General features: G+C 42.1%; 1 protein-coding gene across 8 annotated transcripts in view; it reads left to right on the top strand.

The window, feature by feature from the left end:
* CAPN3 (calpain 3) overlaps nucleotides 1-25,241 on the top strand; it is a 29,491-nt gene extending 4,250 nt beyond the window's left edge. The window contains exons 2-24 of one of the 8 annotated variants that reach the window (XM_021287237.2): nucleotides 3,236-3,305; nucleotides 5,143-5,261; nucleotides 5,855-5,988; nucleotides 6,416-6,584; nucleotides 7,214-7,354; nucleotides 9,797-9,880; nucleotides 10,269-10,354; nucleotides 11,092-11,169; nucleotides 11,611-11,771; nucleotides 12,313-12,482; nucleotides 13,297-13,308; nucleotides 14,459-14,667; nucleotides 15,589-15,625; nucleotides 16,653-16,670; nucleotides 17,787-17,888; nucleotides 19,223-19,300; nucleotides 19,986-20,043; nucleotides 20,632-20,696; nucleotides 21,732-21,800; nucleotides 22,322-22,400; nucleotides 23,797-23,913; nucleotides 24,258-24,316; nucleotides 24,952-25,241. In XM_021287237.2, the coding sequence (XP_021142912.2) occupies nucleotides 3,236-3,305; nucleotides 5,143-5,261; nucleotides 5,855-5,988; nucleotides 6,416-6,584; nucleotides 7,214-7,354; nucleotides 9,797-9,880; nucleotides 10,269-10,354; nucleotides 11,092-11,169; nucleotides 11,611-11,771; nucleotides 12,313-12,482; nucleotides 13,297-13,308; nucleotides 14,459-14,667; nucleotides 15,589-15,625; nucleotides 16,653-16,670; nucleotides 17,787-17,888; nucleotides 19,223-19,300; nucleotides 19,986-20,043; nucleotides 20,632-20,696; nucleotides 21,732-21,800; nucleotides 22,322-22,400; nucleotides 23,797-23,913; nucleotides 24,258-24,316; nucleotides 24,952-24,978 (2,142 nt within the window). In that variant the 3' untranslated portion in view covers nucleotides 24,979-25,241. Of the gene's footprint in view, nucleotides 1-3,235; nucleotides 3,306-3,982; nucleotides 4,110-5,142; nucleotides 5,262-5,854; nucleotides 5,989-6,415; nucleotides 6,585-7,213; nucleotides 7,359-9,796; nucleotides 9,881-10,268; nucleotides 10,355-11,091; nucleotides 11,170-11,610; nucleotides 11,772-12,312; nucleotides 12,483-13,296; nucleotides 13,380-14,458; nucleotides 14,668-15,588; nucleotides 15,626-16,652; nucleotides 16,671-17,786; nucleotides 17,889-17,977; nucleotides 18,048-19,222; nucleotides 19,301-19,985; nucleotides 20,044-20,631; nucleotides 20,697-21,731; nucleotides 21,801-22,321; nucleotides 22,401-23,796; nucleotides 23,914-24,257; nucleotides 24,317-24,951 lie in introns of those variants that run through there. The other 7 variants (XM_021287240.2, XM_065065898.1, XM_021287238.2 and 4 more) reach the window with 7 other exon arrangements.
* Nucleotides 25,242-25,582: the final 341 nt, after the last annotated feature.

Genomic DNA, 25,582 nt, shown 5'->3' with positions numbered 1-25,582 from the left:
GCCTCCCACGCCTGTGCTGCCTGCAGATGCTTCTCTCAGCTGGGAGCAGGAATGAGGTCACTGATCATGGAGAGGTGGGACAGAAGTCTGTATTACAACATGGTGCAGAGTACTGAGAGGTCCTGCTGCAGTCTTGTTTGGATCTAATGACACTAGGACATTAATAGGAAGGCTCTGCTGTGACACTGTGCTTTCAGATACACCATTGTCATTCTCCTTGCTCACAGCATTAACTGCCAGATTCAGTGAATTCCCTATGGTGATCCACTCCACAGCCAAGAAGATCAGTAGGAGGGGCTTTCTTTCCATGATGAAAAAAAAAAAAATCAAGTCAGCAGACTAATGGATTTTGCTTAGAATGAAAATGCATTAGTCAGATCATCTGCTGCACAGGTGTGAAGCTGTTTGAATTCAGTAATCACAAAGTTTGTGGCAGTACCACGAAGATGGTGTTTAGTGCCACCAAGGCAGGACTTTCAGATGGGGATAGCTCAGCTCTGAAACTCTAAAACCAGCTTGATGTCTGACAATGTCCAGCTCTGCCTCAAAGTCTGCAGCACAGCCATTTAATAGCATGGTCTAGATCATCAAAGGCCCAAGGGAGGAACAGGAGGCTACAAATTATCTTAGGCCGGTCAAAGAAGGTGCTTCCTCTACTTGATAGGGTCACTTAATAGAATTTACTTAGAATGCCATAGTTTATTAACAGCAGTTTTTAAAGGAATGAATGCCTTTTGCTGCAACAGTATAAGCTGACTGAAGGATTTTTCCTGACACAGAAGAAAAGCTAATGAAAAATGTAACAAAGGTCAAGAGCCATTTTTAGTTGCATGCTGCCCTTGCATTTTCCAGTCCTTCCTTCCAACTGACTCATAAGTAGCCTTTGCCCAGAAAGCAGCACTACTAATGTTTTTTTGCTGATTCTCTGTCTCCCTTGCTGTAACCTTGACTCTTTGTAATGAAATTACAGTCTGAACTGAATCAACCCGGTGAACACACGGGTCCTTTGGATAGAACCAAGGCAGTCTGAGGCACTCACATCAAAAGAGACTCCTTCTAGATGAGTCGTTGCATCAGTGAAGTGCAACCTATTTGGATTCTCTGTGATAACTTGACCTAAGAGATGAAGGGCAATCCCTCCCTCAGCCAGGAAGTCTGGAGGGACAGAGCTGCCACCTGCATCTTGAACAGCAGGTCGTCTGACTCTGCTGGCTGAGTACTTCTCATCAGCTTGGAAGAGCTTGAAACCTTTCCCTGTAACTTTGGCTGTTCTCAGCACAACTGGCACAGCCAGAGGAAAACTAGGGTAATACAATATTAAAAGTGTATCCACAGTGTGCTAAACGCACCTGGCCATCATCAAGAAAAGCAAGAAAAGCATTGCTGTCATGGCTAAATCAGTCCATATAGCAACTGTATGATTCTTTCCTTTGCATTCCTTTACCAACCACCCTCCAAAGCAGATGAGCCCAAGATGCAATAAATGAACAATCATTGCTGTACATTGAATATTGGGAAACACTTAGGCACCATCTAACTACCTTCATCTAAAACACAGAGACAGCATGCTGGATTTCAGAGCTTCTAACTTCAACAGGAGCAGGATCAAGCTAAAATACAGTTAATAGAGGTTGAAAAAACACAATCCAAAACCCTGGCATCTCACAGCTAGATTTCAGGAGAGCACCACAGGAATGTGAGGAAGAATATTTTCAACAAAGCAATTGGGTGGAGAAAAGCATGAAGGCATCTCAAACAGCTGCCTTGACAGAACTGAACCCCAGGACAGCTGGCCGAAGCCCAAAATAACAGGACAATCCCTCCATTCTCTCTGTCAAGGAGAGTAAGGAGACTCCTAGGGGGAGCCAGAAGCTGGTCTCTCTGTCTGGCTATATGACCAATCCAAATATTTACATCACAGCAACTCTGCCAATTACTGTGAAGGAGCAAAAAAGTGGGCTCAAGCCAAGTGAAGCTACTGGACCTGAAACATGAGTCTGGGAAACTCCAGAGCTACCCTGATGCCAAAGGAAAAAAAGCTGTAGATGGCAGAGGTAGCATCAGCTGCTTGTACTGCCACACAAGCAATTGTCACTTGTTTCTTCTTTCCCCTTCCCACTCCAGCCCTGCATCTTCCAGCAGATCGGGTGCTTTGACTACACTTTGTCTTCTTCCCGATTTACAGCTGCTCAGGAAAGCGGTTCTCAGTTGCAATATCTTTCTTTCCTTACCCTCACAAGAGATAGGTCCAAAAGTTAACTGTCTTCTTTCTTCCCCATACCACATATTTGAGTATGAGAGGTGGGATAAAGGAAGATTTTTTCTTTTTCTTTTTTGTACCTACTTCTTCCCTTGGCTTTCCTATACCCCAAGGTCCTTTGTTCCATACAGAAGAGGTTCTGTGTAATCCTGCAATAGTCCCACCTCATTTGCTGGTAGTTTCTACATAGTCCTTCCCCCTCTACAGCAATTCCTTAATTACTTATGCCTGTACAGCATCTTGTGCCCATTCTGTATTAGTATAAATACTGACAAACCAAATACATTGTGCTAAGTGCAGGACAAAAGAAGAGCTTCCTGTCCTCAGAGACAGATGATATCTGTATACATTTCTGAATGCAGCATTGGCAATTAAATACTGCAACAGGGGGACAAAAATAAAATATCTTAAACAGCAGTTGATTATTCCTGAGAATTAAAATTTGTCCAGGATCAAATATTTAAGGAGGAGTATTACTGGGGTTCATTCCTGATACAATGCATTCTTCAACCCTATTAGTGCCCTGACAGTTACTGCAAATTGTACACCTTAAACCTGCAGTCATTTTTAAAGAATTTAATCTGATCCCCTGATGCTTTTTCTACTGACTGGCTCTCCTGTCTCCTCCAGTGTTGTTTGTTTTTTGGATTTTGTTTTTTTTTTCATTATTGTGTAGAAAAATATTTTTCACCATTCTTCTAATTTTAATGTGTTTGACCCACATACAGAGGGAGCCCCCCAGGTTAGCTATTAGACCCCATAGATACATGGAGAAAACTCTGGCTGAAGTCTGGAACATCCAGATTCCAAAACATTTTTGTAGTGAAACTCTGCAGTTGAAAACTCTGCAAGAGATTTTAATATCCACAAACTATCCTACAGGAAAGCATTGTCCTAAGACAGCCTTTATTTCTGTGGCGAACAGGCATAATAGTGCATGTCTTTCCTGCTCATCCATCTGTTTATATTTTGCAGGAAATCTGTGAGAATCCACGGTTTATTATTGGTGGAGCCAACAGAACAGATATCTGCCAAGGAGAATTAGGTATGAAATTCTTACGTCAACTCTGCTCTTTGTAAAGTCTGCATCACTTCATTTTCCTTTGCTTCCAAGGTGCTATTTGAAATCCTCTGTCTCAGCGTAACACTACATATCTACTGATTCCTTCTCTCTGTAGAAAATCATTGATATCTGCCTAGTAGCAATTTAAGGAAGAGCTGTAATCAAAAGATGCTTTGCAAAGTGTTTTGCTTTTCATGGACTAATATAATAAGTGTCTTAGAAAGCACCATTTGGCCTTCCTTTTGGGCATTTAGGAGGGACAAAATTAGTTAAGAAAAGTATAAGAGATAAAGAGAAGGAGTTACTTGACTGAGAGAAAAATCTAATCAGCTACTGTTGTATTTTTTCAGTTATTTAGTCCTGTTATTTCCATACAGGAGCTTTTGAAGGCCTCTAAGTGTGCCTTATACTCAAAGACAACCCCTATATTGAAGACCTTAAGCTCAGATGCTCGAAGACTTTGATATATAGAGCCTCTACTTAGGTACAAGTGATGCCTCCGCACATCGTCCAGGTGACACTCACCTGGGCTGCCTTGTAAAGTCATTTCCCACTCAGCTTTCCCATGTTTTTCATGGTTTTATAACTTCTCCTATGACCTTTTTTCTGAGCTATTACATCCTAATACATGTTAATCTTTTCATTTAAGTGTTGTTCTGTACTTTTGACTGTCCCTATCACCTTACCAGTACTTTTTACAACATGTATTTAAAACTGCCTTTCTTTTTGAGGTGAGCAGAACTTCACAGGTGCCAAGGTGTGGATGCAAATGAATTTATGTGCATAGTATGTTCTCTCTTTTGTCTTCTATTACTTCCCCAATTACTCATAGCACTGTTTACCTTTTTGATTTCTGCTGAACATTGGATAGTTTAGAAAATTCCTGTTCACAGTGGACCCCACATCCTTTCTAAGGGGAAATAGGTAACTTAGAATTTACTGCTATATGTATAGAGTTGGCTTTCCAGAATATATACGTATATGTATTTCTATATGTTTTATCACTCCACCAGTTTCATAAATTTCTTTTACAACTCTCTGCAATCAGGTTTAGTTTTCACTGCCTCATATAATTTTCTCACCCCACTAATTCACACTGCTCAGGCAAGCTTACCCCATAGCCTCTCTTACAGTAGCAGCTAGGGTGACTTAATTAAGGGTTGAGGCATCCTTTGCTGAACACAGAGGTACTATAGGAGAAAGTCACTTTCCCAGAGCTGCCACAGAGGCAGCAAACTTGTGCAAGAGTCTGAGGGAGGAACTGAAAAGCACTGAAGGGGACAGTGTTCACAACAATGGAGGCACATTCAAAATTGGAAAATGTGTCAGAGCAATGAAGCAGGAAAGAGGCCCCACAGAATGATGGCTGGAACAGTGATCTATCTTGAGAGCAGAAAATGAAAACGAGAGGCTGAACCTCAGCTGTACACAGCTCCACATGGGAGACAGTTATCTCTCAGCTGCTCTCTGTCCTAAGCTTGGAAGGACAACTAATGTGGCAAGTCAGATAGCCATTCCCATGAGACAGGGAATTCTTAACACAGGTAACAGTGCTCATCAGATTTTAGGCTTTTTCTAAATTACAGGAACATCATCTATTTAACAGGCATGTATCTAGCCATGAATGATGCCAATGAGCATTTCCAGAGTGCAAATAAATTAGTGCTAAAGTACTGCAGAATACATAGAGCAGAGCCCTCTCCTGCAATCCTCATGCTCTGCTGAGAATTAACAACTCACTTTTCAGGATCTCAGGTTTTCCCTTTGATTATATCTGCCCTGTCCCTACATTTTGTCTGCTGCTTCTGCTCATTTCCAGGTGACTGCTGGTTCCTGGCTGCCATTGCTTGCCTGACGCTGAATAAAAAACTCCTCTGTAGAGTCATACCTCATGACCAGTCCTTCATACAAAACTATGCCGGCATCTTTCACTTCCAGGTGAGTCCCGTCTGCTAGCAGGAAGCAGATGTAACAGTATTTACCCGTGGGAGGGCTCAGCTCTGTGCGTGCTCTTCCCTCCCACTTCTCCAACCTTTGAAAACATGAGTGACAGTGGGGAAGGAAGAGGGACTGAATTGCCTCGCCCCAAACTCTTCCAACAGCTCAGTCACAGAAGGGCCAGCCCATACAGGCAATGAGGAGTATTAACCCACCAAGGACACATTTGCACATCGCTGTGTCCTGCACGTAAGGGACAGCGACAGATGGCCTGTCCTGCCTTGCTGCTCAGATGCAGTGCTGTAGCTGGCACAGACAGGCGGGTAGCTGGCCAGAGCATCTATTTTTAGTCCCACAAGCAGCTGCTCTGTCAAAAACAAGTTATTGAAGAACCACTTATTCAGAAAATATTGACTGCTTTCCACATTTCCCTTGGCTCTCCTACGGGACTTCTCACTCTCCTGCACGTGTTACCGGGGAGAAGCCCTCACTTTTTGCCACATGACGAAGCAGTTAATTTCCACATTTCTCCTCTCTCTTCCCATCCCTGCACCAAATCAACCCAGGGTTTTGTTCTGTTTGCCTTTATTTAGTTCTGGCGCTACGGAGACTGGGTGGATGTCGTCATCGATGACTGCTTGCCCACATACAACAACCAGCTGGTCTTTACCAAGTCCTCCCAGCGCAACGAGTTCTGGAGCGCCCTCCTGGAAAAGGCCTATGCAAAGTAAACCAACCTGCTGGACCGTGCCAGGCTCCCCGACCAGGCTTTGGCTGGGGCGGTGGTTGAACCACTGCGTGCAGGTCCTGTGATGAGCACACAGAGAGGCTCTGAATGTACTAGTACCTTTTCCCATAGATTCTCATGCCTCAAAATTGGGGAAGAGCTAAAGCATATTTTCTAGGGCATTTTGCTGCTCATTCAAAGTTCTACATTTGATTCTCTATATATTTTCTCTTTATTTTTTTTTTTAGTATGTGCAGGTGCATGTTTTAAAAATTTTATCTTGTGGGTTACCAAACAGATGGTTTGTGGGGTACTTTTGGACATGTGTTTACATATCTATATTCATACACACACAAGATAGATATAAATATATAGGTACGTATTTTTATCTGTGTAAAAGAGTATCTTTTTCTTCTGGCTTTCCAAGACTCCATGGATCATATGAGGCTTTGAAAGGAGGCAACACCACCGAAGCCATGGAGGACTTCACTGGAGGAGTCACAGAGTTCTACGAGATAAGGGACGCCCCTAAAGATATCTATAAAATCATGAAACATGCCATCGACAGAGGATCCCTCATGGCCAGCTCCATTGATGTGAGTCCATATGAACTTTGCAGATGAGACATAAAAAATAGCAGAGGAGAGGGACCTCTTCATCTGTAGTCAAATATATGGCAACTTTTGGAACTGCTTGATTTAGTCCACATAGCAAACATCTAGGAGATGGAGTAATCTCCCCTAGGCACCAGCAACTAGCAAGCACCGAAAGGGAAATGAGCAGAAGCAGAACATGGAGGTGGAGAGAAGGGGTGTGATCAGCAAAACCAGCACTCCCCACCTTCAGTGTCCTCCCCCAGTGAAATGAGATTAGTATGTGGGTGCTGCAACTCTGTTAAGACACAAATCTTCATGTCAAAGATCCTAAGTGTGAAAACACTTAGGAAATTAATCCTGTGATTGCCAACATGGCCTCAGATTTTCTTGTTTTATTGTGGTAAATTTAGAAGTTTAAAAAAAATAATTTCCATAATGATTGGGGAGCATGAAGTTGCAGTAAAGGAAGGAGAACAATCAGTGCTACCAACCACTGTAGATAAGTATGGACATAATGAGGAAGAAGTTATCTAGGTTATCTTTTACCACTCACCTTTCTTGTATCATTTATCTTCCCTATCCCTGCCTCATCTTTCTGCATGATATTTTTCTCCCGTTCTCTGTGCCAGGATCACCTCGGCTTTTCCTATGGATCAGCTCCTCGGAGTGACATTGGGGAACTGATTGCTCGAATGGTGAAGAATCTAGAAAACGCACAGATGACTCACCCCACTGTAGACTACCAGGGAACGGATGAGAGGCCAGCCTGGGTTTGTATGTCTCCAGAAGCGGTTGACTTCACAGTGTTTTTAGTTACAGACAGTTAGAGAAACATATCATTTATGCTTTTAAATCCTTATTTGGCTTCCCTGAATTCCCAACACTAAAATCTTGTTCTTATGGATGTTATTTGACATATGTGTTAAAATACTTCAGTGCTTTCAAACACAGTGGCTGATACTTGAGGGCTTCACTGATACTGAGGCAAAGGGCTATTGGCTTGTGGCACGGGTTTATAATTTCCAGAACACAAAATGTCTAGTGCATTTTATGAAGTCACTTGTTTGCAAAAGATGGAGAGAACACAAAAATTTAAATACAAGAATAGAACAAGATCCCCAAGTGTGGGGGCATGTGAAAGAAATAAAAACAAGTTCTACAGGGCTCTCACTCCAGGCACAAAAGCACTTGGTGAACTTATTTTGAGACAGAGTGCTATGAAGCTCTGCCCACTAATGGAGGGGAGATTGCTCTCAGGATGCTCTGTTCAGATTACTGCCATTAATATTCTCATTTAAAGCACCTCACAAGAAAGACGAAAAACATGTTGAGTTTTATATGTGTGATGAAATACAAAATAACTCCTGCATATGTAAGTATCTAGCAAAAAAAAAAAAGAGGGGGATGTTAAAGCTGTTTAAGAAAAATCCCATACTGGTAAACTTAAAAGCTTTCAAATCTGTAGCAGGACACGTTGCCTTCTCCTTCTCTCCATCAGGCAGCTGTTATACCTTGTCCCTTAGGGAGCTCCATTTCCATGACGATAAAATTATGTCTCTTGCTTTACAGAGAAAGGGGAAAAAAAAAAAAAAAAAAAACAACAAACTCTCCATAATTACATTGTCTAAAACGTTTGGTTGTGCAAACTGTCCTCAGTATTTGCGTCAGAAATAGCTGATTTTTTTCCTCTTTTGACATCCCTGTTTAGTCTTCCTGAAAGACTGAAATGATGTAATTCTTCAGGAAAGCTGAGGATGACTATCTTGTTTTGCAAGCATGGCTGCCCAAATCACCCATGTTTTGGGGGAAACTTCCTCCCCAGTGACTATCTGCTGAAAGAAGGTTGTGAAACTGTCTGTAGTTGCTGCCCCAGCAGCTGTTATGCTGCTGGTTATGACACATTCCTGAGCCATCACCAGAAAAAGAATCACAGCTCTTGATGAAAGAGGCAGATAGTGCAGGCTGCAGAAGCACAAGAAGTGGCCAAGGGCACCAGCAGAAGTTAATATTCTTAAATAGGAAAGAGAGAAAGGAGTTCTGATAAGTAATTATGTTAACAATGTGGGTAGAAATGAAGAAAAAAATGAAATAGATATGAGGTTATAGGCATAAAAATTGTTGAAACGGGAACAAAGAAAAAAAAGAAAATAAACAGGAGCAGAGGGGAAATAACGGAAAATAATTGGGACAGCCAGGAAATACTTGGATGAGATCCTCCCTGTGTAAACTGAGAATGTATCTGTGTGACCTCACTAATTCTCCATTTCCAGCTCTGCCTTTCCCATGCCCTCAGATGTGTTGAGAAGGGATGGCAGAGTTACTGGCAGGGCCTTGCTGTCATTTGTCCGTGACAGACATAATGGAGGAGGAGAACTTCTACAGATAGTCCATGTGCACATAGCAGAGCCTTCTCTTCTCACTGATCTCAGTGATCTCACCTACAAGTACAATGGACTGTGTGTACCTGATGTCTTGCTCTCAGTTCTTTATCTCCCAAATAAATAGCATTCTGAGATTGGCAAATAAAAATCAATCAGACACACTAAGAGTTGGTTACCAAGAGAGCAAATGTATTTACACCTGGGCAACACATTGCTGAAGAAAGCTATGCCCTTCCTGAACGTCAGTTGGAAAAAAATTTCAATCATGAGGATTTTAACAATTATGGAATAAAATCTACAGTTCCACGGGATTTTTTTAACCCTGTAAGTTAGTAGAAACAGTGTATTAAATAGGGTGTTTTAATGTCATGGTGATAAGATAGCAGCCATGTGTAAAGATGAAAGTATTCTTCTAGGTGTTCATCTGCTCTGATGTTTCCAGTTAATACATAAAAGCTTTTTTCGAACATACTATCCCAGAAAGGGCTGAATAGTCCTACTAATAGGAAATCTAATTATTTTTATTAAGCAGGCTATATACTAGCATGTTCCAAGTGCGAAAAGCAGTAACCTACACAAAGGCAAAAAGTAAATCATAAAATGTCCTTTCTGATTGATGTTAACTTGTTCCTTTTTTAGTTCATGCTTCAATCCTTTCTAACCAACAACATTAATTCTGTGGGCACTAAGCTTGTCCACCTTGGCAAATGCAAAGAAGCAAACAAGACAAAAAAACCTGTCACCCGAAAAGCCCTGGGTGGCAATACCTGCCTTAGAGCAGCCGGCTGAGCTTTGCGTAACTCTTACAAGTTTTTACCTTGTGTCTAACAGACCATAGTGCCGATGCAGTATGAAACCCGGATGTCTTGCGGGCTCGTCAAAGGCCATGCCTACTCTGTCACGGCTGTGGAAGAGGTATGTACAGTCCCTTTCCTCCAGCTACAGGGAGCTGTGTTCTACACTGGCCTGGCACCGTGCATGTCAGCAAAGCTGTGAGGGGAAAGAGCAAAACAAATTATGAGCAAAGCAACAAAATTTGTATTTAAATAGATGAAAGCCTTGTGGAGAAACAAGCCTATCCAAGTGTTTGCATTCTGGGGAAATGGATATTTCAGCGCTTGGGCAAAGGTGCCCACAGCCAGACACCTCCTGCTCTTCCTTCACTCACCCCAAGCAGGTCAGGCTGAGCGATGGCCCAGGAAAGCACCATCACTGGAGGAGCTGGTATCAGCAATTTGGCAGACAGAACATTTCCTTTTGAACCTACTCTTAGTCTATTCTTGTTGCATTCTTTTTCAATTAGACAATGTTTAAAGGAGAAAAAATACGTCTGGTAAGGCTGAGAAACCCCTGGGGGCAGGTGGAATGGAACGGACCTTGGAGTGACAAGTGAGTAAACTGGAGCTTCGTGGGATTTGAAAACAACAATTGCAACTTTATTTGCCATTTTGCAGCTTGTGCATGACCCTAAAATTTGATGATGAGGTATCTGAACTGTCTTTGCTGTCATTTTGATACATGCACTTTGAAGTTGATCATAGTTGAATGCTTAGCTGAAGCTGTAAAAAGGAATACCTAAAAAAGATGTTAAGAAGGGCTTAAATCAATCAAAATGAAGAGGCAGCCCAGTCTAATGGCACAGTCAATCTGATTTTACTGTCTAGCAAGTTCAGCAATGTCCATTTTCAAAACAAGATGTGACAGTAGAAAGATCTTTTAAGTTACAAAAGAACTGGATGAAGCAAGATGTCAGTTCATGAGTGAGTTTGGATAAAGCTTCTCATTAGGTTTTACTAAAGAAATTTCAATAGTTAATCCAGCAATGAGAGTCTGAAAACACTTTTCTTCAAGCTAAATAAAATGAACACATTTCAGCAGATTGCTGCTAAGAGGAAGTCTGAAGAGAAGGCAGAGAGAAGTAAGGAAGGCAATTGCTTATTTATCTGGGCATATGGAGAGGAGGGTAGCATTGAGAACAAATGGTTGCAAGGCTCACAAAAGAAAAAATATCTGGATGTAGCAAGATGACTTTTGACTTTCTACTCTACAAGGCTTAAAGTAAAGAGTAGAAATTTAAATGACAAGTGTATTGCAACTCATAATCTAACTTGTTTATTCCTTTGAAGGTCAGAGGAGTGGAATTTCATTAATGAAGCAGAGAAAATCCGCCTACAGCACAAGATCGCGGAGGATGGGGAGTTCTGGTGAGAATATCAGTCAAAAACCTGTGCTTCTTTGGGAGACACATAATGGTAGAAAAAAAAAAATCTGCTAAAACAATTGGAGTTATCGCTCTTCCCCTTCATATTCCAAATAAGCCCTGCTCTGCAATTTCCTCATTCTCTCACCAGGGTTTCCTGAGTGCCACTAGCACAGTCCTTCTAATTATGCTGCACTTCCACAAGCTCTCAATCGTCTTTTCTGTGTGCCATCCTCTCAGCTCAGTTTCCCCCAATTTGGAGCTATACTTGTGTTAACTGACGAACCAGAAGGCCAAATGCATGAGGAAATCATGGTGCTCCCACTGCAAACTTGCCCTAATAATGGCAGTATCGTTGGTCCCCCTCCTCCACTTCACTGGGATCTTTCAGAAACTGCCCACTGTGTAATGCCATTTGGGTTCAGTTTCCCCTCAATTCCTGCAGGATATCATTTGAAGATTTCATGAGGCACTTCACAAAACTTGAGATCTGTAACCTCACACCTGATACTCTGGAAGCCGATAAACTCCAGACCTGGACCGTGTCAGTCAATGAAGGGCGCTGGGTGAGAGGCTGCTCAGCTGGAGGTTGCCGCAATTATCCAGGTGAGCAATACGGCATCTCTTGAGAGATACGGCATCTTTGATGGGGACTGTATTAGAGACATACCACAGCCTGATCAGGGCTTGGCCATAGGAAAATCTTTGCTTCCCCAGTGGATGAGGCACATGATTTTGTAGCTGGAAATCTGTCACTGTGTGTGCCAGCACCTCATAAGCCCCAAAAGCAGGCCTGGCAAAGACAAATCATTGTTCAAATTCTTCACAGTGCCCCAAGTAAGATAAAAGAGATTAATTTCACTCTAGCAGTTAGATTTCACTTGGAAAATCTACTTTCTGATAGTTTTAGGTGTTTCGGAAATTTGCCAGATGTCTATACTTCATTTTAGGTCCTCCTTTGCTGTGCAGTTTTGGTAGACCTATGTAAAACACATAACACGTAAAAAAAATTAGACATTTTAGCCCAATTTTACCTTTTCCCTCAGCAGCCACAGACAAGGAAATTAAAAGTTATCTTTGATCATGAGTATGGTTAGAAAACTGAAGCTTCACATGTTCGCTCTGGGTTGTTGCTGGGATTTCACAGATACATTTTGGACCAATCCCCAGTATCGCTTGAAGCTGCTGGAGGAAGATGATGATCCTGAGGATGAAGAGGTTGTCTGCAGCTTCCTTGTTGCACTGATGCAGAAAAACAGGAGGAAAGAACGCAAGCTGGGAGCCAACCTGTACACCATTGGCTTTGCCATCTACGAGGTACCAGCTTTAGACCTTGTTCTTTGCATCGTGGTCACAAATCATAGAATAGAATCATAGAATCATTTTGGTTGGAAGAGACCCTCAGGATCATTGAGTCCAACATTAACCTAACTCTAGCACTAAACCATGTCCCTAAGAGCTTAAGAACCTTGTCTATATGCCTTTTAAACACCTCCAGGGATGGAGACTCCACCACTTCCCTGGGCAGCCTTTTTTAATTCTGACAGTATGCATTTACCAAGAGAGTCACTGAAGCATTCAGCCTCATTACACAAACTGCAATTTTTACTTTGCAGAAACCTGGAAGAGAGGAAAGAAGTTCAAGGCTTTGTAACCATTCAGGCCTTAGTAACCTCAGGGTTTATCCCATCTATAAGTAACACACTTTTTAGGCTTTTTTAGTGACTCAATGCCAGATTTTAACATATTCTTTCCCATGTATTCTTCCATCTCCCTTTAATCCTTGCTGAAACTAAATATTTCACTGGCAGAATAGTGTGAAAAAAGAAACCGACATCCAAGACACATACAATTAACCTCTGTCCCTGCTATTGATTTCATGAAGAAGTCAAATTACTCAATCCCTTGCACAAACGTATTTAGCTCAGATATTAGTAGATCTCATGTAGATCCCAAGAAATCTAGAAAGGAAAAGAGAAATTCCTTAGATTATTTATCTAACTTGGGGCAGTTTAATTACTGGCCGTGTCTCCAGAAATCTATGTGAACACCCTTCTATTAATATATGGTCTATAAACAAGTGGACTCACCTAGCAGCTCTGACTGTTTCTTCTCTTTGTTTCTCCCTAAGGTGCCCGAAGAGGTATGAGCAGAACGGAGGCAGATTGACACCTTGCTGTATGCTCACAGCTAGTGTTACTGTTGTGCCTGTCTGTAAGTCAGCAGGAAACTGTCCAGTCAAGTTTGTTTTCAGGGATGTAACAGAAGTGAAATTGCTAACCTTTATGCTTTGAGTGTTTATTAGTAACATTTTGAGAGAAATTTTTAGTTCCTTCTCGCCTCCACCCCATTTTCACTTGCACCTTTTCCTCAGTCCTTCTACTCTGTATGAGGCCTGGCTGTGGCTTGCCTGGTGGGTCCACGAGCCCAGGCTGCAGAAGCAGCATCAGTGAGCACTTTGCCTTTGCTCTCCATGCAGAAACACCCTAAACCGCTTCCATTTCCTCCTGCAAATAATGCCAATGGCCTATATCCTACAGCCACACCATTTTGTCAATAGCCTTAAAATTTGTTTGGAAAACCAACAATATTTTCAGCCATGGAAGAAAATGTTTTACAAGTACACAGATTACGTTTTCCTGAATCACTGGCATGACAAATTTTGCAAACAAGCTCATCTGAAGGCTAGGTTACCGGGAAAACATGCAGATGGCACTCTCAGTGTTGCTTTTGCAGGCTGTTTTATAGGCAGTTACTTCTGCAGAAAACAGCCTGCAAGTGTTTTTAGCCCACAATTCTCGACTTAATGTTCGTATTTGAACCGATGGAACATTTTATTACCGTGTTTCTCTAGCAGATACAGAATTCATGTTTTGTGCAGGCCAGGACACTTTTTCACTAAAAGTACCTTCACCTTACCACAGTGCCTGTAGGCATTTGCATATACCATTCCTCGCCGTGCCACCCTTCAAGGAACGTAGCTGAATTTTGGTTACACACAATTTAGCATCCAGCAAAACAGCCAGATAAAAGTGCCCACGCAGCAGAAGTCAGCCAGTGCTCTGCAGGTGGGCTCTGGAGCAGCTCTCAGAAGCCAACTAGACCCATCTGGTAGCAACTCAAGGTGACAGACTCTGTGTCTGTTCCCAGCTAGCATCCCTTGTCAGCTCCCTGCTTGCTGAGCTGCTGCTTCATTTGTGTTTTCTGTTCCAACCATGTACTGCCTGCAGGACAAGCCGCCTGGGGAATGGGTAAGAGTTCCTTGAAGACAAATTGATTCATTTATTCTGCAGATGCATGGTACTAAGCACCACTTGCAAAAGGATTTTTTCCTCTACAATGCCTCCAAAGCTAGAAGTAAAACTTACATAAACATGCGAGAAATCTCTGAGCGCTTCCGGTTACCTCCCAGCGAGTACGTCATCATCCCATCAACATATGAACCCCACCAGGAGGGAGAATTCATCCTGAGGGTCTTCTCAGAGAAAAGAAGTCTTTCAGAGTAAGTTTCAGATCCATTTATCTGGCCATAAAGGTGGAGGTGAGCTTGCTAGTCTGCCTTCCTGGCCACAAGGGCACAGTGCTGGCTCATGGTCATCCTGCTGTCCACCAGGACCCCCAGGTCCCTTTCCCCTACACTGCTTTCTAATAGGTCATTCCCCAGCCTATACTGGAACCTGGGGTTGTTCCTGCCCAGATGCAGGACTCTACACTTTCCCTTGTTAAATTTCATCAGGTTATTCCCTGCCCAACTCTCCAGCCTGTCCAGGTCCCGCTGGATGGCAGCACAGCCTTCTGGCGTGTCAGCCACCCCTCCCAGCTTGGTGTCATCAGCAAACTTGCTGATAGTACACTCAATTCCCTCGTCTAAATCATTAATGAATATATTGAATAATATTCGCCCCAGTACTGACCCCTGAGGCACTCCACTAGATACTGGCCTCCAACTAGACTCCGCACCATTGACTGCCACTCTCTGGCTTCTCTCCTTAAGCCAGTTTGCAATCTACCTCACTACTCTATTGTCCAGACCACACCTCCTCAACTTAGCTGTGAGGATGCTGTGGGAGACTGTGTCAAAGGCTTTGCCGAAGTCATGGTAGACCACATCTGCCGCTCTGCCATCATCCATCCACCTTGTTACATGCTCATAAAAGGCTTCTGTTTTGCTCCCACCTGTCAAAGTTCAGTGTTATTAAGGCTCTTTAGAGGATTAGAGCAGGCAGGAGCCCTCCTGGAAGTGGTACTTGGGATGCCCAGCTCAAACTGGGGAAAACTACATCTAGAGCCTGCAGCTGTAATGAATGGAAGCCAGCACACACCACTGGCTGCTTGGAGAGTTCAAGTGGCTGCTTACAAACCAGCTACAGAAACAAGCAATGTTGGGAATAGTCTGATTTATTTACTTTCTGTTTTCTTCTAGGGAGGTTGAAAACATGATTGAGGCAGAGCGTCCATCAGTAAGTACTGTCCTGGGCCTCTTTTGTACATGAGTAGGGGTAGGGAGAGGAGGAGAAATACATCTGGGGGAACCTGCAGCAGGAAAACATTTGCAGCCACATGACAGCTTCTTTAGCATTTCTTTTCTCATCGAGATACTTCTGTTAACACTTGCTTTATATACACTACTTTACGATTTGGTCAGACCAAAATCTTTTGCCAGATATGAAACCTGCACCTGGCGTAAAGAAGCTGGATGCTGAGCATTGCCTTTGCCTCCACCAATGGACATCATTCACTTACCAGGGGAGGCCTGTGCTCCAAGATATTTTGTTTGTGAAATTGGCGTCACATCTAATAAAGAAAAAATTACCTTATTTTGGTACATGCTTTTTTGAAAGGGATTCTAATGATACTCTGATTCAAAATAACATCATGACAAGCACCAACTCTTCACCCTGGGGTTTTACCCATCTTTGTGGGAATATACCCGAGATAACAATACAATTAATCTTGAAAAAAAAAATCAGTATAAATGCTCTTGCACAGAACTGAGCTCCATCAAACCATGCTCAGAAGTGTTCCGCTTTTGTTTGCTGTCATGATTACAAAATATCTGTCCAGATCTGATGGATTTTAGTTGCCACTTCAGATAACATTGTTCTGTGGGCACAGAAGTCCAATCTCCACTGAACTGACAGGCTAGAAAAAGAATAGTCAGAACTAAAGGTACAATAAGAGATTTTATTCCAGCAGAAAAAGTCTCAGATGAGACGGGACACTGTTTTGCCATGATTTCTGCAATTTCTGTCCTTCAGTATGCATTTTCTTGGTGGGTGCATTTTCCCACATTTTTTTGGGATTTTAAAACTGTATTAATATAGGAGATAGGAAAAAATATGAATATAGGAATGGGGAAAATAAATGTGAGAAAGGACAAGAGAAAAAAACCCAGCACTTTACCATCAGCTCTACATAATCTGGGTAAAATCTATAACTCAGTTTGAAAACACTTCTTTTTTTCCTATTTTGTCTCTTTTTTTACAGAAGAAGAAAAAAGGCAAGGTGGGTACTTGTGCAATGTGCTGAGTGTCAGCAAGGCAAAGAGCATATGCAATGCATGCAGCTGGAGCAGAGTTCCTTGGTATTGTGACTTGTCTGCATATAGAAACTGATGTAGTAGTTAATGAAGGGCACTGGACAAGCGGCCCTTTGCAGGCGACAGGGACTTTGTCTTCCTACACTAAATTCTAATGGAATATCATTAGCATCATATACCCCTCTCATTCAAGGGGGTAACAGAAACTTTTCAGCTTTATAAGCATGATGCTCAAACTGCCCTTCCTGCCTGCCCCTCCACAGGCACCCTGACACCCCTTTCCAGTGAACAGCAGCACACGTCTCCAGACACGTGCCCTCACAACTGCTTTCTGTTGCCTAACGCAGCTACTCATCTTCCCTGAAGCTTCTGCTCACCAAAGTCCAGGATTCACCTTTTGATTCTACACAACACATTTAGGACCCTGAAAATGTAATCGGACATTTTAATATCACGACAGGCAGATTGCAATAAATACTGTAAGATAACGCATTCACATCTTGTAGCAGCTTCACTTGTTTCAAATGCACTAAACCAGAATAACTGCACATGGCTGCTTACAGCTGAACGTGTCAAGAATTAATACAGAGAAAGAACACATGCTTTGCATAACTAACGAGCTCCCACACAAATATGCCTTTTCTGTGTAGGGTTCAGATTCTGTTGGGTTTATTTTTGGTGCTACTGTCCTTCATATAGAGGGGCAAACTCATCAGTTTAAGTGAGAATCAAGAATCTGCGAGGCTTATTTTTCTTAATTAAAAAAAAAAGACAGAAAAGTTTAAATGGTTACTGGCTTTCTGTAAAGGAAAGCTAGAAGCCAGATTCCACTATTTTGCAAAACAACTTTTGCAGCTTTTCGAGCATGAGGAGAGCAGTAACTTCAGAAATTCTTCCACCTGCCTTTTTTCTTTCTTTTCTTTTCTTTCATTCCCAGCTTTGGCTTTTCCAATCACTCTCCCAGGGGCAGGAGCTGTTGCTGCATGTGCTTTACCACAGAACGGTTGTCACCAAATATCTTCTCTTCCACTGTTGCTTGTGTAATTTCCATTTCTCTTTTGCTCTCTTCCTTCTTCTTCCAGCCTATCATCTTTGTTTCTGACAGAGCAAACAGCAATAAGGAACTGACAGCAGATGAAGATGCTGGCAAAGATGGTGAAAAAACCCACGTAGATGAGAAAAAGGTTTCTGCAGCAAGTGGCAAAGGGGGAAATGGAGCTTGGTCTGGCCAGAATGAGAGAGTGGCTGGGGAGAGCACAGGAGTGGAGCAAAGAAAGTCCCAAGACACTTAACAGCTTTCCATCAAATCTTAGCGTAACTTGCATCTGGTTTATGTGGATCCAGTAAGCATGAGCGAACACAGACTATCCCTTCTGGTTTTTAACTCCTGTGCTGGAGGATTAGTTGCTTGTAAACATTTCCTGGTTGCTTTCTCATACCAAGATCCCAGCTGGGAGAAATCCCTCCCCCTACGAACAGCGCAGTTCACTCTTGCTGTGAAGTGGTACCCATTTTGCACAGGGCATACGTGCAAGTTGCACCCAAGGGGCTTCAGGGGCTCCTAGCAAGGATCACAGCCTCTCCTCATTGCAAATTACACATCCCTATCAGTCCCCATTGGCCAGAGGGGAAAAGGATGAGTAAATACAGAAGCTCCTGCACCTCTCCTCTTTTCTCTCATCACCAGAGAAGAAAAAAACAGGGTAGAAAACTTTTAGCCTGCATCTCATGTTCCTCACCCACCTGCAACAGCCAGATCCTGCCCCCAGGCTGGTGGCCTCTGGAGGCACAGCTTGAGTGTCTGCTCACCAGGAGCCTGCTGGGCTGCTGAGCCACTGCCAAGGCATGCAGGTGGTGAAGTGGGAACCAGTCTTAACTTTCCCCTGTGTTTAGACAATCAAAAATAAGAATTAAGCCAAGAAATTCTCTTTACTTTGTTACACATAATTCCTGTAATTTAATATTTGGGGGGGAGGGGGCAGGGGGGACATAGGTCGTTCCTTTTTCCAGTATCAGCCTCACAGTTCAGGATTACTCTTAGCATGTGTCTGACAGACAGGAAAACAACAAAAGTGAAGCTGTGTCACATGCTACTTGTCTCCAGCAAGGGACCCTCCACATTGCAAAGAGTTCTCAAGCTGAGGTTCCCCTGGTCAATTCATAGCTTACAGGGTGGCTATGGAGCAGATATGCCTCTCCTGCTCCAAACTTTTCCTTTGTAATATTTTGAAACAAAAAATTCAAATATATACATCTGTCAGTGAAAGTAAACATTTAGGCTCCTTCCAAGAGAAAGGAGAGAAATGGCATTAAGTTAAATAGTCAGCAGTTTTGCCAAGGAACACATTTAACTAAAAAAAGGGGGAAAGGACCAGGAGGATAACTCATTCCTCCAAAGAGCTCCAGATTCAATAAGAGGCTCCTTTGCAGGAAGGCGAGTGAGCCATCTAGCCCCTCAGGCCCCTTCCCTTCCCTGCTGGGCTAAGGTTGTGTCTCTTCTTTGCTTGTCTCTTTTCAGCGTCCTTCAGCAAAAGCTCGTGAGGCGAGTGAAGAGGAAAAACAGTTCAGGAATATTTTCCGACAGATTGCAGGGGATGTGAGTATGCAAGCAATCCCTGTCTCTGCCATCGAAGCAGCCTCACCGCAACAGCACCTGAATCAACTGCTTCACAGATTCAAAACACTGAATGTTAAAATTTCCTTTGAATTTCCTTCCATAAAATTTCCTTTGAGATCTGAATATAAACAAAATCAAATCAAAATCCAACTAAGAATACAGCTATCCTCATATGTACATATAAGCTATTCCCATCATGTACAAGGCAGCCTTATTTACATTCAGGCTTTTACTGCTATCACTACTACATTATTACTACATATTTTATATAGCAAGTATAAACAAGTTAGAAATACAATGCCTTCCTGTATATGCTTAATGACAGAAGTGAAAAGTAAAAATAGATCGAAGAACTGCACCAGTCAAGAGACTGCAAATGAGTTACAGGGATTTTCACATTTGGCTTTTTTGCTTACACAGTGGCTTGAAATTACTAGTCATTATTCTAGTTGTAGTTGGTCACTTAAACCTACCTTATACTGCAGCCTTAAAAAATATTTGGACCAATGTTTATATGAACTAGAGTTCACTCTAGCTTGAAACATACATACGCCATACTGAAAAGTGACCAAAGACTTAATACTTTTAGCGTGCCCAGGCATCAAGTGATCTTCTTAATAAGGAATGTTGTAATGAATTATATTCTCACCACATTTCCCACCAGGACATGGAGATCAATGCTGAAGAACTCAGGAATGTTCTCAACAATGTCGTAAAAAAACGTGAGTTTAAGCATGCTTTTCAGTAACCCTGGACAAAGAAATCTGTAGTATAATGTAACCCCCTCCACCCCTGAGTTGCACTCTTAAAATTGTTTATGATTTCAAACTCCTAGTTATACTTCCATAAACCTTGCATCCAAGACTTTAAAGGGCTGAGCTTTTCACAGAGATGCTCTCCACCAGAGCTCAAGTACTGATAATGCAGAAATGAGCAAAGGTTCATTGGAAGCACCACACAGGATAATACAGCGTTTCTAGAAGTCTGCAAATGCCCTTTAAAAAAACAGTGCTAGTGGAGAGGCAGGCCTTTCTCCCTGTTTAGCAAACTTTAGCATACAGACCCTGGGCTTGCTTAGTTACCTGGAAGTTAGAGTTTTCGAGAGGTTTCTATTGTATATAACAGGCCAACAAAAGTAATCTCTAACTCACAAGCAATAACATCAGAGTATTTTCAGTTTTCTCTACCTCTCTTTTCTTACTGGATGAAGGAAGTAGGTTTGGCTTCTACTTTGAGGAGAATTACACCTGAGAGGAAGAAGGACTTGCTGACTTTCATGATCAGTTTTCACCTGGGTTCGTTTATTTCAGATAAGGACCTAAAGACAGAAGGATTTGAACTGGAATCCTGCCGCAGCATGATTGCTTTAATGGATGTATCCTTTTCTGGTGAAAGAGCAGTTCTTGATACCATACTAGTCCACTTGGGTTGTATTTCCCACAGCTAAACACACAGACAATTTAGTATACCAGGGAAGCAGGACCCAACATTAGAGTCTGTAGTCAGGTAACACCGCATTCCTGGTTTGGCACAGCTTAAGTCTGGTCACCTCAACATTAGTGTAGTTGGCAGATGAAAATATCCCAAACCAGAAAACTATGGAATAAGTTAGTCAGTATGATACCCTTCCTTAGGTATCAGTGACTGGCCAACTCAAGTGCTAAACCATGATTTTGTACATTTTTTTTAAAGCAATAACTACATAACTACACTTCTTGCCAACAAACTTGCAATATTTCTCTCTAACCTTTAAATTTATAACATATTATGCATTCCACTGTATGCTTAGCATGTAACACATACAGAAATTGTCTCAGAGCAACTACAAGATACCATATGAGGTGACCTCCGATACAACATCACTCAGTTTTTCTATTTGACATAACACATGATTTTGAGAGAAAAAAAGCACACTCAAACATCACCAGAACAAAATTCTAACTACAACCCAGAGTCATTATAGTTGGAGCCTAAACACATTTTTGTAAATAGCTTTAGTCAACATTTTGCTTAGTTCTCAATTCATTTTAAGCAAGGCAGAAAGAGCTTAATTCTAGGATAAAGCTCAGTTGTCTTAAAAATGTTAAGCTTCACATTTGGAGGTATTTGCAAGCAGCCCACTAAAACATTCTGCTCATGTACTTTACAATAGCTCCAGGAGCAAGCCTCTCTCCGTACCAGATATTTGCTTTTACACAAAGTACAAATAGTACTTCAGGCTCCTGAAACAAAATATTACGCACAATAATCAAAACATTCACAAAAATTTCACTGGGCAGCTCAGCCATCTCTTAATGCTGAGGAGATCCCGGACTCAGTTTCACATTCATCCCTTCACCAGTAGCCGCAGACTTAATTCATTTTCTCTTTAAAATATTGTGGTTTTTTTACCTGAATGTTTGCATCACAGACAGATGGCTCAGGGAAGATAAACTTTGATGAGTTTCGACACCTCTGGGACAAGATTAAAAGCTGGCAGGTAATGCTGGTATCTGCAGCACTGCTCTTCACAGCTTCTGCGGCACAAAAGCTTATGTAGGAAAAACAGACCTCTCTACATACTACAACAAAATGAAAAGTTAAAAAAATGTTTCAAATTAGGTTCTAAAAAGAAAAGTGATGTCTTTCCTCATCCTAGTCACAGCCTAAGCAAATAGCCTGAGTCTCTGAGGCATACAAATTGGAGAAGGAGGGTGATGGGAACTAGAATAAGCAAATAGCTTAATTAGGACAATCAAAAGAGCTGATTAACAATATAAACTCAAGTCAAGCAAGGAGAATCTCTAGGGCAGGGCATTTTGCTTCTCACAACATAGATCTAATCTTTTTCGCATTGACTGAGAGGAGCTCTGTGGTAACAACCCAGGCTGCCCAGCAGCAGCAATATAAGGCAAATGAGAAAGCCTCCAAGTGCCTGAGGCACATATCTGATACCCAGTCAGTGGGTACAGAAAGGCAAGCTTTTATTTCTGCTGTGTTTTCATTTTTCTCTTTTTCCAGAAAATTTTCAAGCGTTATGACACGGATCATTCGGGAACCATTAACAGCTACGAGATGCGTAATGCAGTCAAGGATGCAGGTACTTCTCCCGGTGTTCAATGCGCATCAGTCAGAGAAACCTTATTTTGGTTGATCTGTCACAAGGATGAAGTCAGGAACACAGTGCAGCCTTTTAAAGAGAGGCCCTACAGAAATTAAGAAATCCTTTTTTCCCCCACAATGGAGCTTCTCAAATATCTAAATAGCAAGTCTTGTATGTCTTGCCAACCAAATAGATCTCTTCAGCTCTTTAAACTTTCCAATGAACTACGCTCTACTGTCTTAAGGATCTCCCACCAGGGTCCTGCTGTTCAGGGGGACTAGGGAGCACCAAAAACATTTGCTCTCATTTAAGCTGTGGATTCTTGATGTTCGTGTAAGTAACAATCAAAGAACAGCGGAAAACCTTCAACCCAAGTATTTCAGTTAATGACATTCATCCTGCTAAGAGAGGCTTTTGATGTCTTTTGCTTGTCTCAACCGCATTGGCATGCTTTTTTTTCCTGGACAGTGGGCCTGCCCCAGCAAATGTCGTTACCAGCTTCTGTTTCTCTACGGGAGTAAGATGGCTTCTTTAGTCAGAAAATTTGTAGCATCACTATAAACCTAAATGTGATGATTTCAGTGACACTTCAGTAGTATTTTGAGACATCAGTTATGAGTTCATCAAGGAACAGAAACAGATGGCTACCTTATATTATGCTTTCCAAAACATCAGTGATTCAGTCCTTTCCTAAGGACAAAACTCATACCTGGATATGAACTCTTGCTACAGTAGAAACATAGGTCATTTTTCTTTTCCAGGTTTCCATTCTCACCAGGAAGGAAACTTATCAATGTAAAAAAAGAAAAAAAATTTAAATACCTCCTGCCCTGACTATAGAACCATGAACAGATTTTGCAATCAAAATGCCTCAATCTTCAGCATGTAGGCTGTGCATGACCTTGCATTTAGCCAACAACCAGCAGTACCCAAATCACAACAGACCCTTTACAAAACACGGTCACACGTTTCAGCAGTCAGTGCCACAGTTCAGTAAACTACACTGAGGAGTTACCTCCTTATCTTTTTTTGACCGTTGTGTGATTACGTTCATGGCAACTTCCTCCTGTGTTTCTGTTGCCCAGTTTTTGCTGCTTTGCTCTTATCAGGCCCAGCTAAGCTGCAAACCCTTTGGTGTAGACCTCTCCTCTTCATACTTATAGCATGAGGTAACTCACATGCTATAAGCCCTCCCAAATCATAATTTCAAAATGTTACTCCTGTTTTAAGAAAGCAGCTGGGACATAGGGAAGCTCCTTGTAGCTTTACTTCATTTTATTTGGTGGCTGCAGTAGCACCCTCCAGCTGGGCCTCGGTTGGGCCTGGGAAGCGCCTACCACTGAACCGCTCCGGGAGGCCTGACCAGCTCTGCCCCCTTTCTGGTCCTCTGCAGGGTTTCGGCTGAACAACCAGCTCTACGACATCATCACCATGCGCTACGCAGACAAAAACATGAACATCGACTTCGACAGCTTCATCTGCTGCTTCGTACGCCTGGACGCCATGTTCAGTGAGTGGCTGCCCTGGTTTTCCTCTGCTGTCTCCCCTCCGCGCCCCCAAAACGTGCTGTTGTACTCGAAGCTCTGCTGCCTAAATATAGATTCAATCATTTATGTGCACAGAGAATCTAAAATATGTCAGCCGTCCCATACAAACACAAAAGAACCCATTGCATTACTCCTTGGACTAGCTAAGGGAAAACATAGCTCAAATACTTTCTGACCATCTCAGTAAATATCTGCCTGTGTAAGTTTGCACAACACAGCGGGAACACAGTTTGGTTCACTATACAGGATCATCTTTACATACACAGTAATTTAATCTACTCCATATATTTTTGTTTCCTTGCTTTAGGAGCATTCCATGCCTTCGATAAAGATGGAGATGGCATCATTAAACTCAATGTCCTGGAGGTAAACTACTTTGTGTCACTATTTCTAACACAATGTCACAATACAGAATTTTAATAATATTATTTATTGCACGTGTTCTCAAGGGAGCCCATGAGAGTTGGTCCAAAATTGTCATCCAGTTGGTAAGAGGCCACAAAGCCTCCTAAAAATTTTGCTATTGATTTTACACGGAAAACACCTGTATCCATGATCTGCCAGCAACAGCTGCTCTGTAAGACTCCAGCTGGTGCTGAATGGCACAGTTGCACACTCTTCATATCATCTTCAAAGTGCTTCAAAAAACTTCCAAGATTTTTTTTATGAGGCAATTTAAATCAAACATGACGTTATGGTGTTAACTGATAATGGTATTTAAAATAGTTCTTTACCTTTTAAAAATCTTATCAAGATGGCTTAGAAAGTTTCAACTTAAAAGCATGTCTTCTGCTAAGGAGACCATGAAAAAACCCTTCAATTTTTGCAAGGAAAGGAGGAATAGGAGCAAGAAGCCTAAGACAAAATTCCCCACTGCCACTGTGCTTCATACTAAGTGTCAGCAAGCAGCTGTTCTCCAGCTAGAGATGGCGGTATCTCAGTATAATTTGTTGGGTGATGTCAACAAGTCTTCCATCCATTAATTCTAACTCTTCTTTCAGTGGCTGCAGCTCACAATGTATGCGTAACATGGGAGCCAGCAGCAAACTTCATCAAGAACAGACTCAAGACTTCTGAGCTCCATTCATCCCCAAGTGCAAACAAGAGCATTTCCTAATTACGTGCCTCAATCCCTCAGATACAAAGCACATGGGAAGAAGCTGTTGGAAAAAGAGACAACACATAGTAGGCAGACCAGTGTGCAACTTCTGTAACTACTTTCATAGCTCCTGGACATTGTACTTCAAGCAACAAGGATTAATTTGTTGATGACTGAATTAAGTTTTCTCTGCATGGAAAAGACATGGAGCATGCATCGCTACTCTGCTTATGCTGACAACTGGAAAAGTCTTCCCTCAATTCAGGCAAAACGGGGACTGCAACTGAACTGTGAAAGTCAGAGGTGTTTGCTACCACCTTGTAATTATTTTTTCACCCTTTGTCCTCCTTTATATACTATCGTTTCAGCCTCTTCATAATGCTGACTGAATATTTAACATGAGACTGTGCTAGATTAGATTAATATCATGCATCCCAATCATGTTGTTACAGATGTGGCTATGGAGGTTGGTTCTCTGCTGTTTGAAATGTGGCAGTAAGGCACAACAGAGTGCAGTACCTGGGACAGCTTGG

This window comes from Columba livia, chromosome 5, assembly GCF_036013475.1.
Source record: "Columba livia isolate bColLiv1 breed racing homer chromosome 5, bColLiv1.pat.W.v2, whole genome shotgun sequence".
NCBI classification, from domain to species: Eukaryota; Metazoa; Chordata; class Aves; order Columbiformes; family Columbidae; genus Columba; species Columba livia.
Note: the sequence above shows the minus strand (reverse complement) of the source record. Positions and strands in the feature narration are given on the sequence as shown.